Genomic DNA, 16,696 nt, shown 5'->3' on the forward strand with positions numbered 1-16,696 from the left:
GGCTGTCCTCCTACTCAACACACAGCAGGAGCAGCTAGGACTTGTTTTACACCATTTACCTGTTATCTTAATGCTCGTGTGATGGTGTGATGCAAATCATCAAATAATTGGATATATGCAATTAAATAGTTTATGGTAAAATACCTTGCTTTGCAGATCTATGGGGAACAGGCATGATACCTCCACAACACTATACATACAATGCATTTGGAAAGTATTCAGGCCCCTTGACTTTTTCCACGTTTCGTTACGTTACAGCCTTATTCTAAAATGTATTAAAAAACATTTCCTCATCAATCTACGCACAATAACCCATAATGACAAAGCAAAAACAGGTTTTTAGAATTGTTGGCTAATTTATAAGTACTCTGACCCTTTACTCAGTACTTTGTTTTAGCACCTTTGGATGCAATTACAGCCTCAAGTCTTCTTGGCTATGACACTACAAGCTTGGCACTACTATATTTGGGGAGTTTCTCTCATTCTTCTCTGCAAATCCTCTCAAGCTCTATCAGGTTGGATGGGGAGCGTTGCTGCACAGCTTTTTTCAGGTCTCTCCAGAGATGTTACAGTGAGGGAAAAAAGTATTTGATCCCCTGCTGATTTTGTACTTTTGCCCACTGACAAAGAAAGGATCAGTCTATAATTTTAATGGTAGGTTTATTTCAACAGTGAGAGACAGAATAACAACAAAGAAATCCAGAAAAACGCATGTCAAAAATGTTATAAAATTATTTGCATTTTCATGAGGGAAATAAGTATTTGACCCCTCTGCAAAACATGACTTAGTACTTGGTGGCAAAACCCTTGTTGGCAATCACAGAGGTCAGACGTTTCTTGTAGTTGGCCACCAGTTTTGCACACATCTCAGGAGGGATTTTGTCCCACTCCTCTTTGCAGATCTTCTCCAAGTCATTAAGGTTTCGAGGCTGACGTTTGGCAACTCGAACCTTCAGCTCCCTCCACAGATTTTCTATGGGATTAAGGTCTGGAGACTGGCTAGGCCACTCCAGGACCTTAATGTGCTTCTTCTTGAGCCACTCCTTTGTTGCCTTGGCCGTGTGTTTTGGGTCTTGTTTTGGGTGTTTTGGGATTTCAATCCTTCACGACGTAGTGTGTTACCAATTGTTTTCTTGGTGACTATGGTCCCAGCTGCCTTGAGATCATTGACAAGATCCTCCCGTGTAGTTCTGGGCTGATTCCTCACCGTTCTCATGATCATTGCAACTCCACGAGGTGAGATCTTGTATGGAGCCCCAGGCCGAGGGAGATTGACAGTTCTTTTGTGTTTCTTCCATTTGCAAATAATCACACCAACTGTTGTCACCTTCTCACCAAGCTGCTTGACGATGGTCTTGTAGCCCATTCCAGCCTTGTGTAGGTCTACAATCTTGTCCCTGACATCCTTGGAGAGCTATTTGGTCTTGGCCATGGTGGAGAGTTTGGAATTTGATTGATTGATTGCTTCTGTGGACAGCTGTCTTTTATACAGGTAACAAACTGAGATTAGGAGCACTCCCTTTAAGAGTGTCCAAGGCTCCACTTTCCGAAGGCCCTGTATACAAACAAAACACACACAGACTCTAACTGGAGGGGCTATTTGAAGTGGAGTTATATTTGACAGTAGAGCGATACTAGGGCAGCTTGACTGAAGAGGACAGGTAGGCTCTGCCACAAGGCGATAAGGACTTTTGCCTATGCCAGGATCAGCTTGTTTGTGCCTCTGTAGGTTGTTTAGTGAGAATAAAGGACAGCTATTCCTCTCTTTCTCAGTGGCAGGATGTTAACCTCCCACACCTTACACACACAGATAGGAACACCTAACTATTTCCCACGTTCAAATGGCCTAAATCAAACTAGTTGGGCAGGCTCTTCATCTCCAATGCTTCTGTCTACTACCAGTGACATGTCTACTGTATACCAATCCAGTGAGCTTGTTATGTTATGATACGACAACAGGATTCATGCAATAATGTGCAGTGACAGGATGTCACCCACGCTGCCATGGATCACCCTCCACCCCCTTCATCCCCCACCCACCCATCCAGCTGGGGACACTTGCTGCCTGACTGATGTCACCTCCACTCCCCCACTTCTCTCTCCTCTCCTCTTGGGGGATAGTGATGGAGTTCACCTGCCCTCCACTCCAATCTGTCATGGTCATGTCTATCTTGTGGGCCTCATCCCCTCCCCCTTATGATGTGCTTTTGATTTTGACATTGTCCAGTGTCTCCCTGGAGCCCGTGTCTGTCTGTCTGTACTAATGAGATGAGCATCTCTGAGCAGCACCCTCTGATTAATGAAAGCACAAAGTTTAGAAAGCAGCTCTGCTTCCCTCTTACAAGACTGTTTTATATATATGCTCTCTCTCCGCATCCTGATCAAATAATTCCCATAAGGAAGCAATAAAACATTTGGATAATTCCGAGCAGATGTGAACATGCCTCAGCAAGTTAACAAGATTCCACTGGACATGCAGAGCAGACAGCGTCACAGTGTCAGGGCTGCAGAACCACGTTACGTTCTCTGGGAGTGGGAGGGCCGTCTCCTGAGCCTGGGTCTCCTGCGCCTGGGTCTCCTGCGCCTGGGTCTCCTGCGCCTGGGTCTCCTGCGCCTGGGTCTCCTGCGCCTGGGTCTCCTGCGCCTGGGTCTCCTGTGCCTGGGTCTCCTGCGCCTGGGTCTCCTGCGCCTGGGTCTCCTGCGCCTGGGTCTCCTGAGCCTGGGTCTCCTGCGCCTGGGTCTCCTGCGCCTGGGTCTCCTGCGCCTGGGTCTCCTGCCAGTGCTCTGCAGCAGTCACACCTGTCTGAACACAGTCCAGGCCACAGAGGAGAGATAGAGACCGCTCTACCGTTCTATCACCTCTATATGAACATGAAATATTTTAGAAGTAACATTGTTGTGTTTTTCTTCAACATGATCATTTTCAGATACATCAAGTATAGCTCAAAATTAAAGAAACAGTGCATGCAAAGTGGAGCCCACAAGCTGCGTGAGAAGTCAGAGACTCCAGAGAGAAACAAATAGAGCTTTGTAGTATGAAGGGGTCTTTTCTTATAAGAGAGTGTAAAATAACAAGAAGCTCTATGATTACTGGTTAACAGTATATCTTATGTTTTTCAAGTTTTGGACATTGGTAAAGGACCCAAGATTTGCAATTTTTCTTAGTGGGAAATAGTTGAATTGGTTGTCTGTAACCAATTTTGTTTTATGTTGCAAATATATTTTTCTCCTTTGCAGTGGGTAGTGTACACTATACAGTGTACAATTTGTTACAATTCAGTAATATACACTTTTTCACACCAACAAAATGATAAGCGTTCCATATTTGTGCTGGAGATAGACGTTTATATGAAAGAGAGAACTGCACTGGGAAAATAGTCATATCTTAGGGAAGTAACACTTGGAAATGAATACTAGCAGACGGTAACCCCACAAGATTAAGTAAAGCTTTATTCATGCAATACTTGACTTTGTTCAGAAAGATAATGGTTAAATAGGCAATGCCTCTCACCAAAGGTTTTCTTTGTGTACTTCCAACATGAATAGCTAAATATTGTACAAGGCACACTATGAGTTGATGAAGGAGGGAGATAGGATGCCTTGCAGAGAAACAGCAGTATTCACCTATGAGCTAAAAAGAAACTTGGGTAATTGCCATGTCACAAATAATGAGGCTATGTAGCAAAGTGTTTGAAGAACAAACCACTGATCAAGATAAGATTGGAGACAATATGATAAAATGAGAAGTGTTCTCTGGCTTGTGAATTTGAAAAAGAACAAGTGACAGTCCCTTCTTGGAATCAGATGCAGAGAGAGGGGCTGGATGTGAATACCCCTGATGGTAAACATGACGTATAGCCTGGAGGACCCGTGTCAATCAACTGTCAAAGGTCACAATGAGACATCTTTCTCTGGACAAATACCCAGTATCCCCCTCAGACAGAAAGGCTCACCAGAAATGATCCTGCATGTAGTAGTTTGCTGTACTTTCATCAGCCATTCGTTTACCTTGTGAATATAAGAGCACATAGAGAGGTGTTGTAAAGTGACGACATCGTCGCCCACTAGCGGACAGAGCGCACCTCATTGAGCCATCACGCGCCTAAAAGTATTGAACTGATCATGCAGCCAAAACGAGAATACAACGATTGTGTAAATGATATAGCGCACAATGCTTAATTTTCACTCACCTAAAAAAAGTCTCAAGTCTTTTGGTGTCATTGTATGCCAAGAGTTTAGAAAATAATATTTTATGAGAACTCTCAATTTTAGTAATGTGGCTGAATTGTGGTTGTGGATCGCAAATAAATGTATTGAGTGATAATGCATGGCTGGTTATTTCGGCAGGGTAGTCCTGTAATTTTTACATAGCCCCTATTGGAAACCTAAAATCAAGTGGAACAGACAAAACACACAATTGTATAAAAGATATTGCCTGATAGTGTTGATATTCACATTGTTAAAACTATATTATCTGTAACATTGTTTTAAATAATATGAATCATTGTTATTATCATCATTGTCATCAGCATTTGCATTTGATTTAGGACCACACTAAAGAAAGCCAAAGTGAAGATGGAACAAAATGTGAATGTTCACATTTTGTTGATTTTATTGATTTTATAGTTCTACAATTAAAATGTTCCATATTATTTTACAGGAATTTCAAAAAAGCAAAGACACAAACTTGAAAGGACACTTTAAGTAAAAAACATACTGAAGCTGCCTTACATTATCCAGAGGTTCAAAATACACACTTGAGGGAAGTTGATTTACAGACATCTCTTTATCGAGAGAGAGAGGGAGAGAGAGAGAGGAGATACCCAGACCTTGTAGAGGCGCTGCCGAAGTTTCCATCTAAAGAATGTTTTTCTGGAAAACGCTTTGTTTGGTTTTCAAGTGATTGATGCTTGACTTAATGCTCGGTGAGTCTTCCCAGGAGGGTGAGGCGGGCTCTTTGTGCCTTTTTATCCCATGTGAAGCAAACCAAAGCGGGAGAGTGAGAGTCGTAGCTATTCGGCAGGGTACCAGGTCCTCCCCACCGGCGCATCTGCATGTGAAATCGCCATTTCACCCCTGCACACTCCCTAATTGTTGCAAAAATTATTTGTGAAATTGCCTTCCACCAGGAGTGTTTTCCACGGCGATTGTCACACAATTTCCTATGCACGGCAGGCCCACAGAGTTGACACACGCAAATCTTTCTTACTTAAGAATGTAATAGTTTTAACCTATTCATTTTATTACAATTGGCTTTAAGCTATTGCTATTCGAAAGATCCCTCTTGTAAATGTTCTTTATGCCTACCTGTTGTTATACTACCACAATGGGTGGTAGGCTATACCAATAAGCTTGCACGTATTACTAAAACGATTTGACATTCTTGACACGCAATTTTAGGCCTAATGAAAGTTAAAATGTTAACATCCAAAATGACATTTCTTAACCTATATTGTGCTATTGAATTCCACGGATGTCCGTGGAACCTAGGCTAGCCACAGGTGTCATCTGCAGCAGAGAACGTTGATATCTAGTAGATCATATTGAATTAGCCTTTGCAAAAATGTCAAAAACGTGTCTTTAAAAATGTAAGCTGTACGTCAGATCATGATTTTGAATTATACATTCCTGTGAGCTACTTTCAGTAGAAATCACCTCTAATAGCCTACATCTCTGTAAATTCACTTTTTTGAAGACTTTATTTATTTATATTTATTTATATTATATTCCATTTGTATTGTTTGAGTGCGTTGTACATACAATTTCCCGTCAGACAATTGTTTCAATTCATTAAATTACAATTACTTAAATATGCAATTGAAAAGTCGTTGAAACAGATATATACCAGATAGGCCTTCACTAATCCCGATTATTGGTCATTGCATGCTTTGCAACTCACAGTTAGGCCACTTACGTTTCGCTTGTTGGGCCCCTTTCTACGATTTATGAGGGCAAAGTTCCCTTTCAATAAATGAATGCAGCTTATTGGTGTGGTCCGGCGTCATAGCCCGCTGTGCCAGATTTCTTCAAGCTTGCTAAGACACCTCGGTCCCTCAACTTAAAGATCCAATCCATCCCCATGGTAATGTGGGTAGCGATGCGCGAGGGAATAGGCCTATTGGAGCAGGCCTAATATTTTGTGAACTTTAACCTTCCTTGCCCTTTAAATGTAGTCTTTTTCCTATAATGTTACACCTCAAATCAATGTCTGATGTTATAAAAAGTTGACCTGAAGAAATCATTTCATTCTGGAACTAACGTCTGTCTTCTAGACACACACAAACACAACCTAACACACACACACACACACACACACACACACACACACACACACACACACACACACACACACACACATAGATATACACAAACATAAAATGTGCTTTTATGAATATTGATGTAGCCTACATACACACATGTAGATATGTATTCATAACATTCACACATCTTCTGAACGATTGATTCACGTGTGGACAGAGCAAATAAGTCGTTTTTTTATTCAGGTACAAGGATTACTATCACATCTGTTTAGTTTACTTTCTTTGTTTTGTAAAGTAAAGGTAGTGATGCAATGAATTCAAAACGAAATGTGTGCTTTACGTCCTATGCCGTTGTGTGATTGGTCGGCAGGTCCGTGGCTATACCCACTCTCCCATCATGAATAAAAGAAAGGCCGTCGAGCCTATCGGCGGGCTCTTCTGTCTCCTCCTACAACATGCGCCAAAGTTGGCCACTGACACTTTCAACCAGCAAGCAGACGTTATCAAAACTAGCTGTTGACCACTAAGTATATCAAGGCAAAGACTTAAATAACCTTTGCCCATTTACACATTCGAGTGCAAGGTGTATCCCCTCCCTTTACACACCACAAACCTCCTCACTATTGGGGTCTTCTTTTACCCCGGCGTTTCTCTGACTAACATCACCACTTTTTATGTTGGAGGGGTTTCAGTATTTACGAGTTTCTCTGTCTGGGACTACGATTTATAGTTCGATTTTTTTATCCTTTTGAGAGAAGACATTTCGTTGCATCCTATCCGCAAAGACCTACATTTTCTTGTCTGGACTTTGCGCGAGTAAGAATTTGGTACCAGTGCCCACTAGGTGTTTCTCCAGTAGCTAGAATGGCTACTTTACCAGGAACAGTGCCTCGAATGATGCGCCCTGCGCCAGGCCAGAACTACCCCCGCACCGGATTCCCTTTGGAAGGTATGTCATATTTTCTTATTTGGAAAATCTTTCTAGAGAGTTGTAAGAAAAACAAACTCGTCAGCTTGAAGGCAGGTTATAGCTCATCTTTGTAAAATATTAGGAAATATTAGGGAATTGTGTTTTAATTTTTTTTGTAGCTCATCTTTGTGAAATATGAGGCAATTGTGTTTTCGATTTGTCTATTGATTTACGCCTACAAGGACATTGAAATTGTTGTTTTATATATCAGAGTAGACAGGCTAACATTGCTTGACAGGCCTGCATGTTGATTTTAGAAGTATAGGACTACTTTTAAAGTATAATTTATAATTGTTACTTTATGCAAATGTTCAATGACAATATGGATGATCAATATTTGACTTCATTTAATTTTTAATGCGTAATAGACCTATCCTCCTTATTGAAAAGTTACCAAACCAATGGTGACATTGTCGCTAAGATAATTGTATCAGTTAAATGATAAACTATGCGAGGAAATACCAAAAAATATCTTAGCATATGCGCGGAAAAATAGCAATTTGTATTTTCATGTATTTATGGCAATCGTTCCCAGTCACAGCGAGTTCGTTCGTGCTCAAGAGCTTTTAACGAAAATACACAAAACCACGTAGCTTGCAAGTTACTGACGCTCCAGGATTTGTTGAAGTATCCTGCTGCTACAAATGGAAGTAAAATACACAGCAAAGAGATGGCTCAAAGGATCACATCAATATTTGTACAGCATGACTAGGAATAATCAAGGTGGAAAGTGTCACACTCTTTAGTGCCTCTTGAATGCGAAATTGGATGCTCAAGTGCTCTATGGCTCTAATTATACATCCTGCCAGCCAGGCTGACTGGGAATGAGTTTGTCTGCGTTCTCTAGTGAGAATGGATGGGCTGTGGGATATGTTTGGAAAGTGCCTACATTATGGTATATTATCATAAACGTCAATGCTATTCGGCACGTCCATACAATTATTATTAGGCTAATGTATTCTTATCATGGTTGAGACGACGACAATGATTATTATTAATATTATAATTTTGTAATTATCATTATGATAGGCGAATGTGAGTAGCCTATCTGAATTGATTGCATTTGATTGTCAATAACTATACAGGCCTTGGCGCGCTAATTTTGATTTTAATTATTGTCTATGTGAAATAACTTTCAGTAAGATATCAATGAATTATATAGCATCAAACCAATTTCATATATTTAATTGTTTATCCTAAGCCTATTTTCACGTTGCCCTCTTTGTCATTGCATTGTTGTCTAACTTGATCTCTTTCGCATTAAACTTTAACAATATCAATATCATCAGGACAATATGCAGGACCTGAATATGTTTATTGTGGAACAGTATCAACCCCCCTGGGCCAAGGTCGGGTGAACCAGCTCGGTGGAGTGTTCATCAACGGGAGGCCGCTGCCAAATCATATCCGACACAAGATAGTAGAGATGGCCCACCACGGCATCCGACCCTGCGTAATCTCGCGACAGCTACGAGTTTCCCATGGTTGCGTCTCCAAAATCCTCTGTCGGTACCAGGAGACCGGTTCGATTCGTCCCGGGGCTATAGGAGGCAGCAAGCCCAGGGTGAGTGGAGGACTAGTCTCTACATTATTTCACAATCGACAAACTTCAGATACACCTTGACCTTCCATCCGTATGTCTGTCTTCTTCTTCTTCTTCTTTTACACACCTGCATGCATGAGGCAACATTTTCAACATAGAAACATTAGTTAGGCCTATAGTCTAGAAGTTCTGATTATAGGTATTGCATAGAGTAAAATACGTGCAGTTTTGTGTGGGTATGATTTGTGAGGTAGCCTATGAAGACATGAACCATAGGCCTACAACTCGATAACAAAAAAGTCACTAGACCTACAATCAGGAAGTCGTCTATAGGCCTTGGTTTGTAATGTCGAAAGAAGGCATGTGCCTCCATTTCAAACTCCCCCCCAGGGAAACAAGTCTATATATCAGCTTTGTTATGTGTATTTGTATCCATAGACATTACAAGATCATGTTCTTCATGTGACTTAAAAATTGCTTCGACTTTCCCCTCTCTGTGTTTGGCCGTTGTACATTTTCAAACCCACAGCAGGTAGCAACTCCGGACGTGGAGAAGCGGATTGAAGAGTACAAGCGAGAAAACCCCGGGATGTTCAGTTGGGAAATTCGGGACAAGCTGCTGAAGGACGGGGTGTGCGACAGAAGCACTGTTCCTTCAGGTGAGGCTTCATCTGGTAAGCAACTTTTCCTTCTTATGGTGATTACTGTAAGACTATAGTCTGGTATGCGCACATTTGGAATGCAGTTTTTACTTATTTTACTTCTATTTTTGTGACTTCAGAATTGTTCACCATGTCTTGACATGAATCTATACATTTGAAGAAATATATAATTAATGTATACACAAAAGTACTAGGACTTCAATGTAATCCAAGGCTTGTTTTGTTTTCAGTGAGTTCCATCAGCCGAGTTCTGAGGGCGCGATTCGGCAAGAAAGATGACGACGACGACAGTGACAAGAAGGATGAAGACGGGGAAAAGAAAACAAAGCATAGCATCGATGGCATTCTCGGCGATAAAGGTAGGCCAGCAAAGAAAAACGTCAGTTTATTTTGCTATAAATTGTGACTAAATCGTGTCATTAATATTTGTGGTATTAAACAAAAATACAATCTACGGTAGCCAATACACACACAATAATTCTCTATTAGGCCCATGATTCATTATTGCAATACCAACATTATCAACAACGATAATTATTATTATTGTTGTTATTATTGTTATTATTATTGTTATTATTATTATTACTACACTTTAGTAGATCCTATTCCTATTATACAACTAATTATTATTACATTATTATTTGGAGGTTAATTTGTATCATCTTTTATCGTTTTCAACTAGGTCAACAATTTATTTAAATGTTTTTTCCTATATATTTCTTGGGAAATTCTTATACATTTACGGTAAATCTGAAGAGCCTCTCACAGATTGGTGCATTCATTCCTGCTTTTAAGTCCCAGCCAGTCCTTACTCAATTACTCAATTATTTATGTGACAAATTCCTCTCGCGCTCTTTTAACGATCCCCTAAACGACAGCTGACAGTTGACCCATTTGACAATCACTGTCAGTTAGAGGCGCTACATCTCTTGTCAGTTAAACTGAGACGAAGAGGGAAACTTCTCTGCAGCCATATTCCTCTAATACTCATGGCAATTATATTAAGGCATGCACACATGAACTAGTTTGTAATACACATTTTTCAAACAAACAAACTCTTAATGTGAATATGTTATTTTTAACATTAGGTAATAGGGATGCATGACATTATTGATTTATTTAGCTAGTCTTTTAAGATAACTCAGATTCATTGTTAATTTTAATTTTTATATAAGCCTATATGAAACATTTCATTCAGTTAGTAGGTTCGTGCTATTGTGCCACTTGTCAGTGCGCTCTCTGACATTGAGTAGCCTGTAGGGAGAGAGAGAAATCACAGTGCTTATACAAACCTTTCCTGAAAGAGACAAAGGTCGCCCTTTAAGATGATCAAACATCCTTGAATAGGGTTTAGATAAGAGTTCACAAAAAGCTTTTCCCCATAAAAGACACTGCCAAACTTCTGCAAACTTGAAGATGAACTTCAGTCGCACAACCTCTCTCGTCCATTGACGCTTTTCTAAAGTGAAGATTCCAAGGTACAAAGGTAAATCCTAGAAAGCAGGGCAGCAAAAAGGGTCAGTCCATTCTCATTCAAAAACCCGCAAAGAGAGAGAGATAAAAAAAAAGTGTGGACAAAGGGCAGGGTAGATATAAAGGGAAATGAATTATTCAGTACACCCCGCTGGTAGATAGTTTTGTAATATTACGGAATAGTCTGTTGGAGGAGAAAGCGCATTTGATGGTGCAAAACGGTTCTTTCTTTTTTTAATGGCTTGTGTCCATTTATTCATTTAGAGGTCGGACCATTGTGTTTTTTAGCTCTGTATGGTGTGCTTAATCATGGAAAAATGTTGGTCTTTCCGTTTGTAAACAGATATGCTTAAAACTTCAGACAAATTGACCCATTGTAAAATGTCGGTCTCTGATTTCGAAGAGATGTTATCATGTTGCAATCCAAGGTGAACTGTTGCCGAATGTTTAAGTGCAATCTTAATCTTATTGCTATTTTTTCTGATCATTTGTATCATTCTTATTCGATGCTTTACACACGAATAAAAAAACAGGAGTCTGTTTACCACGTTTTACATCGAACAATTGAATCGGGCTGCATTCTGATATATTCATTCTGAGATATGATTTCGCTTGCAACAGTGTCACATCAGAATGTTGGAATTGATCGCGTCAGATCTGTCCTCAATAGGTTAACTCAGAACACCAAATGTGCTTTTTAATTCATACAAAGATTCGTCTTCTCTCTAATGCAGTTTACCATCCAAATTGCATTTAATAACGTTAAGACTTATTAGAGCAAGTAGGTCTAATGGAAACGGTGTCTGTTGAATAGGCAGCTGTGTTGGAGTGGGGTGTAATAGCTTGCAGGCATGGTAAGAAATGTATTTATCCCCAATCAGCCCCTCACTCTCTGAGTTTGAAGCACAAACGTTGTGTTGAAGGGTTTTAAAGCAGATTAAATTTAGCCTTTTATTTATTTCCACTTTCATCTCTGAGCAGGGCTCACAGTGGCTCACCCTGGGCACACATTCATGAGATTTCTGGTTTACTTCAGATATCTTTACTTGTATTACATGTATTTATTTGTTTATTTATTTGTGTATTCATTTATTTTAGTTTTACATCACAGATTTTTCCTCTCTGTAACATTTCAAGCAAGTTGCAATAGGCCAAGGCTAAATAAGGGTATGGAGCTAGATCACCATGGTCTGTGGAGATTTTACAAAGTTGTACTGCACTTCCACGTTTGTAAACGGAACGCAGGCTCATTATCTAATTTTGATAAGAATATCCATCCATATATGCTTTCCACAATTAAAGAGCATCCACCTGCCATCTTCGATAACGCAGAGTGATAGTGAGGGGCTGCGATGACGGTGCCGAGTCTCAATAGGCGAACAACGGGGTGAAGGGGTTCCACAAAACGCCAAACGTGCATGTTCTCAGCCTTGGATATATTGTTTGTGGATGACTGGTCAGACCGCCAGGGAAAGAATGAAACCGTTCTTTTAAAAGGGACCATCTGCAATTACTAAACCAACAAACGGTCCTCTGTAGCCAGCATGAATTGGCGAGGTGGAGGCAATGGACACTTCAGAAAATCGTCGGATTACCTGAGGTTCTCAATCTAATCAAACAGAGGCCAGACTGGCTTTCTGGGCGTTGGGAAGGGATAATGAGAGAGAGCATCGGAGAGCCACTGTGGTGTCAGGCAATCCGAGGCTCCGGGCGCGCTTTCTCTGTGCATATTCAATTAAATGACCATGGGTGCCGATTAAGAACAAGGATGTTATATACAAAGGGACAGAAAAGAATCACATCGTCTATGAGATAACATAAAATGTGTAGCCTTTTTGAAATGACAAACAAACAAAACAAGTTAAAATATGTAAAGACCTAAATAAATAAGTATTACAATTACTGTGTTCTACACACACACACACACACACACACACACACACACGCACGCACACACACACACACACACACACACGCGCGCGCGCGCGCACGCACGCACACACACACACACACACACACACACACACACACACACACACACACACACACACAAACACACACTCTATGTCTACGGAAATATAATGTAGCTATATTTCGGGGTCTAAAGCCGTGCTGAATGAGAAGGACAGGGGAATGAAGCGAGAACCCACTTCAAACAAATCCATCTGGAATAGGCTAGCGTATGAGAGAGATTTAGTGAAAGTATGGGGAAGTTATTTAGCTATTATTTTTCCTCGGGCATTGAGAGTAACTCCATCTGCACTTTCTTCCAGCTATTTGGCTGGGTTGAAATAGAGGGATACCCAAATGTTGGGCAGAGATAACATACCCATCATAGCCCAGACCCTGCGATGTGCTTCACTGCATTAAACTCGGATTAACCTCCCCTTTCCCCGCAGCCCGCTCTCGACACATTTCACTGAAATTTACATTGGTGGATTTCTTGCACACAGAGGGGGCAAAAGCTTAAAGCCCTCGCTACAGCTAATCATAATATCGATTATGATATTATTGATAACAAAATATATTATAATAATCATATAATTAATAATTGGCCTAATAATAACAATTTCTGATTCTAACCAATATATTAATTGCAACTAGTAGCCTATAAGAAAGCGCATTATTTAGAAACTTTTGAAAATATTTCAAATCAATTATAGCCTACCAAATCTTGTCAAATAATGTCAATTAATTTAATACCAGCGTATATTATTGTAGCGTGTAATTTGCTATTTTATGGAAATGGACAGTCAAAATCATGATAAAGACCATGTTTTAATCCTGGAACCAATCAAACACAGGAGGTTGGTGGCACCTTAATTGGGGAGGACCGGCTCGTGGTAATGGCTGGAGCAAAATTACTGGAATGGAAACCATGTGTTTGATGCCATTCCATTAACTCCGTTCCAGGCATTATTATGAGCCATCCTGCCCTCAGCAGCCTCCACTGCAATCAAATTACCCAAACCAACCACCGTTTTTCCTAATTGGAATTTTAACAGGTTGTTAGGAAAGCTTTTTCTTGATTTTGACAGGACACTGAATTTTGAGTCTCAATACGCGTAAATCAGTTCAATCACTGGCAGGCTAAGATAGAATCCGCGCTCTCTAAAACGTACACAATCCTTTCTAATTTATGTTAAATCGTTTGCACCGAAGCCGATTTCTTCGACAGTGAACGAAATTTAGCAGGGGTCATGGTTTACAAGCCTAAATTAACAGTACATGGACCCCTTTAATGATTTAGCCGCCACTATTTTTACTCTTCCTATTTGTATCTGTACACATAGTGATTTATGTCATGGTTTGCATTTGTCTTCCCTCGTGAAACTTGAAACAAGCTGAGCAATGGCGGAATGGAATGGCATCTGGAGAGCCCCTGGCATTATTTCCAAACAACCACAAGTCAACCGATGGGACACGTTAAACGGATAGATGGCCATTTATACAGACAACCTTTGAACGATTAGGTCTCGATTCGTTCTCTCCTCGGGAGGAGCATTAACGCGCAATTATACCCAATGTTTTTGGCGACCTGTGAATTTGAGGAGGACCCCGAATGTGTTGTGTGCAGGATTTTCGTTTTCCGCAGTCATGTTAAAAAGAGACAAGTAAGAGAGAGCAAGGGAATATAGATCGTAGCCTAGGCGAGGGCAGCTAACTGGAAGAAATGGAGAAGCTTTTGGAATTCCAACCTTTTGCTTATCAGAAACATTATTGTGACGGCTCAAACACAATGGTCCCACTGGTTGAATCAACGTTATTTCCACGTCATTGAAATTCAATTACGTTGAACTAACGTAGAATAGACGTTAAATTGACGTCTGTGCCCAGTGGGGGAGTTCATCACTGCAGACTGCGCTTTCAAGCCTGCCGGTCTATTAATTAAAGCACTGCTTGTCACGTGGGACACGTCCTATCATGCGCACACTTCTTAGGATAATGGTTTTTCGATCTCTTGTAATGTGGGATTCTCCATAAGGGACTATCTTTCCTCTCCAGCTACTTAGGGGACGTTGAGAAGTGTACAGACGAAGACATGGGGATTTTTTATCTCATTTATAAAGACGAGTTCATAATCCTTTCCTGCTCAATAACTTAAAAAGGATTCAATTTCCCCTCTCATTTAGGGTTACGATCATACATTGTTATTGGATACAATAGTATCATTTCAAGGTTAACATTTCATGCTTGAGAAATATTAAAATATTGTCCTATACTGTGTTATAGTTAAAACAATTCCGGACGTTTTAATCCATGCATGTTGTCGTCGTCGTTGTTGATAATGATGACGAGTATCTGTTTAATCTATTGTAGACTAACTCATTTCCCATTTCCCTAATGTGGTCAATATTTTGAAGGCGTCTTGTTAGCACCACGGTATTTAGTGGGCATGGGAGTCACAGAACCAATTTCCGCGCCAAGACATACGGTCCAAATTATGACGAAAGTATATCCCTCAAGGCCCCCGCTCATAGCAGTAGTGTGCAGGATGTTCTTATCATTTCTGTCTGTGTCGTATTTAGCCATTTTTTACTAGAATGTTTGGTGACCCTATCACATGTTCAATGCTGATGATAAGGTGCTGCAGACATATTGAGTCAAGTCCTATTTTTGTGCAATTCTTTATCGATACCTTATTGTTCCAACATAATTATGACATAATGGAAAACAGATAGAAATTATTTTTTCGTAAAATGTTACTTTGTTCTATATTGCCTGTAACGCTTCAGTTTGCCTATTGCAACAAGTGGGCTGCATGTATTCTACACACGTAGGCATATAGACCATCGATTACCCTCTATCGACCATCTCCTTATAGTACAATAATGAAATAGTAATCGATTTTATAACATTATACGACAAGTAACTCATCCCAAACTTTCCCAAACTAGTCCCCACAATGCTGCATGTCATATTTTAGTTACATTTTTTCCCCCATTTAACTTCAGCATGGCTGATTTATACACCGCTGTGCAGGTATTTGACGGGTGCAGGGGCCCCTACAAATCCAACTCATTGCGGTTTCCCCTGTAATTCATCTTAGTATCCCAGGGAGAGGGCCCCAGGTACTCAAGGTATCTTAATTCTTTCAGCAAACTTTTCCAATAATTTGTCTCCAACAAAGCCTCCTCTGTAATAAAGCACCGGTTTCAGTTGACCTATCGGCTGCTGTGCAAGAAGGCCTACATTTAGGTTGAGCTTTTTGTAGTTTTTAGCAGTTGTGTGATTATGATGACGGATTCTTATAATATATAACAGCTTGTTATAACACGGTTTGATTTCAGCAACGTTACCCATGAAATATTAAAGGGTGGGGGAAAAAGGAAATATATTTGGTCTAAAGATTTGGTTCGTTTTCTCTTCCTGAGCTAATGTTGAGCAATGCATTGCATAAACTCACAGTATTATGTTTGAATTATTTATGGTTATTATCATTATTTATCTTCTTCTTCTTGTTGTTCTTTTTTTATGATTGTTATTATGATTAAAGTTATCCATTATTAATTAGCAATAATCGTATTTGTCGTTGCATGCCTCTGTGACATTCTTAGCTTTCCGTTTGGTGGAGACTGAGGCGACAGAGCGAGGCTGACAGGGGTAAGCTAGGGATCCCCTGTGAGTCTGACTCGGAAATCATAACTTGACCAGCTTTTCCTTTTCTGAAACCAACTCGTTGAACTTGTCAGATCTAATCAGGGCGTTTAAACGTTCAAGTGTATCGGTGGGAAACAGTAGGTGGTTGGTCAGGGCCAGCAAATACGGCTTTCGAGCCTTTTTGAGG

General features: G+C 40.3%; 1 protein-coding gene across 8 annotated transcripts in view; it reads left to right on the plus strand.

The window, feature by feature from the left end:
- The first annotated feature begins 6,701 nt into the window (after positions 1–6,701).
- The window catches only part of pax7a (paired box 7a), a 66,301-nt gene continuing 56,306 nt past the window's right edge, over positions 6,702–16,696 (plus strand). For 2 of the 8 annotated variants that reach the window (XM_014133077.3, XM_014133078.3), the window contains exons 1-4: positions 6,702–7,209; positions 8,520–8,794; positions 9,303–9,432; positions 9,666–9,794. In XM_014133077.3, the coding sequence (XP_013988552.1) occupies positions 7,125–7,209; positions 8,520–8,794; positions 9,303–9,432; positions 9,666–9,794 (619 nt within the window). In that variant the 5' untranslated portion in view covers positions 6,702–7,124. 8 annotated transcript variants of the gene reach the window in all.

Source organism: Salmo salar, chromosome 12 (assembly GCF_965601325.2).
Source record: "Salmo salar chromosome 12, fSalSal1, whole genome shotgun sequence".
NCBI classification, from domain to species: Eukaryota; Metazoa; Chordata; class Actinopteri; order Salmoniformes; family Salmonidae; genus Salmo; species Salmo salar.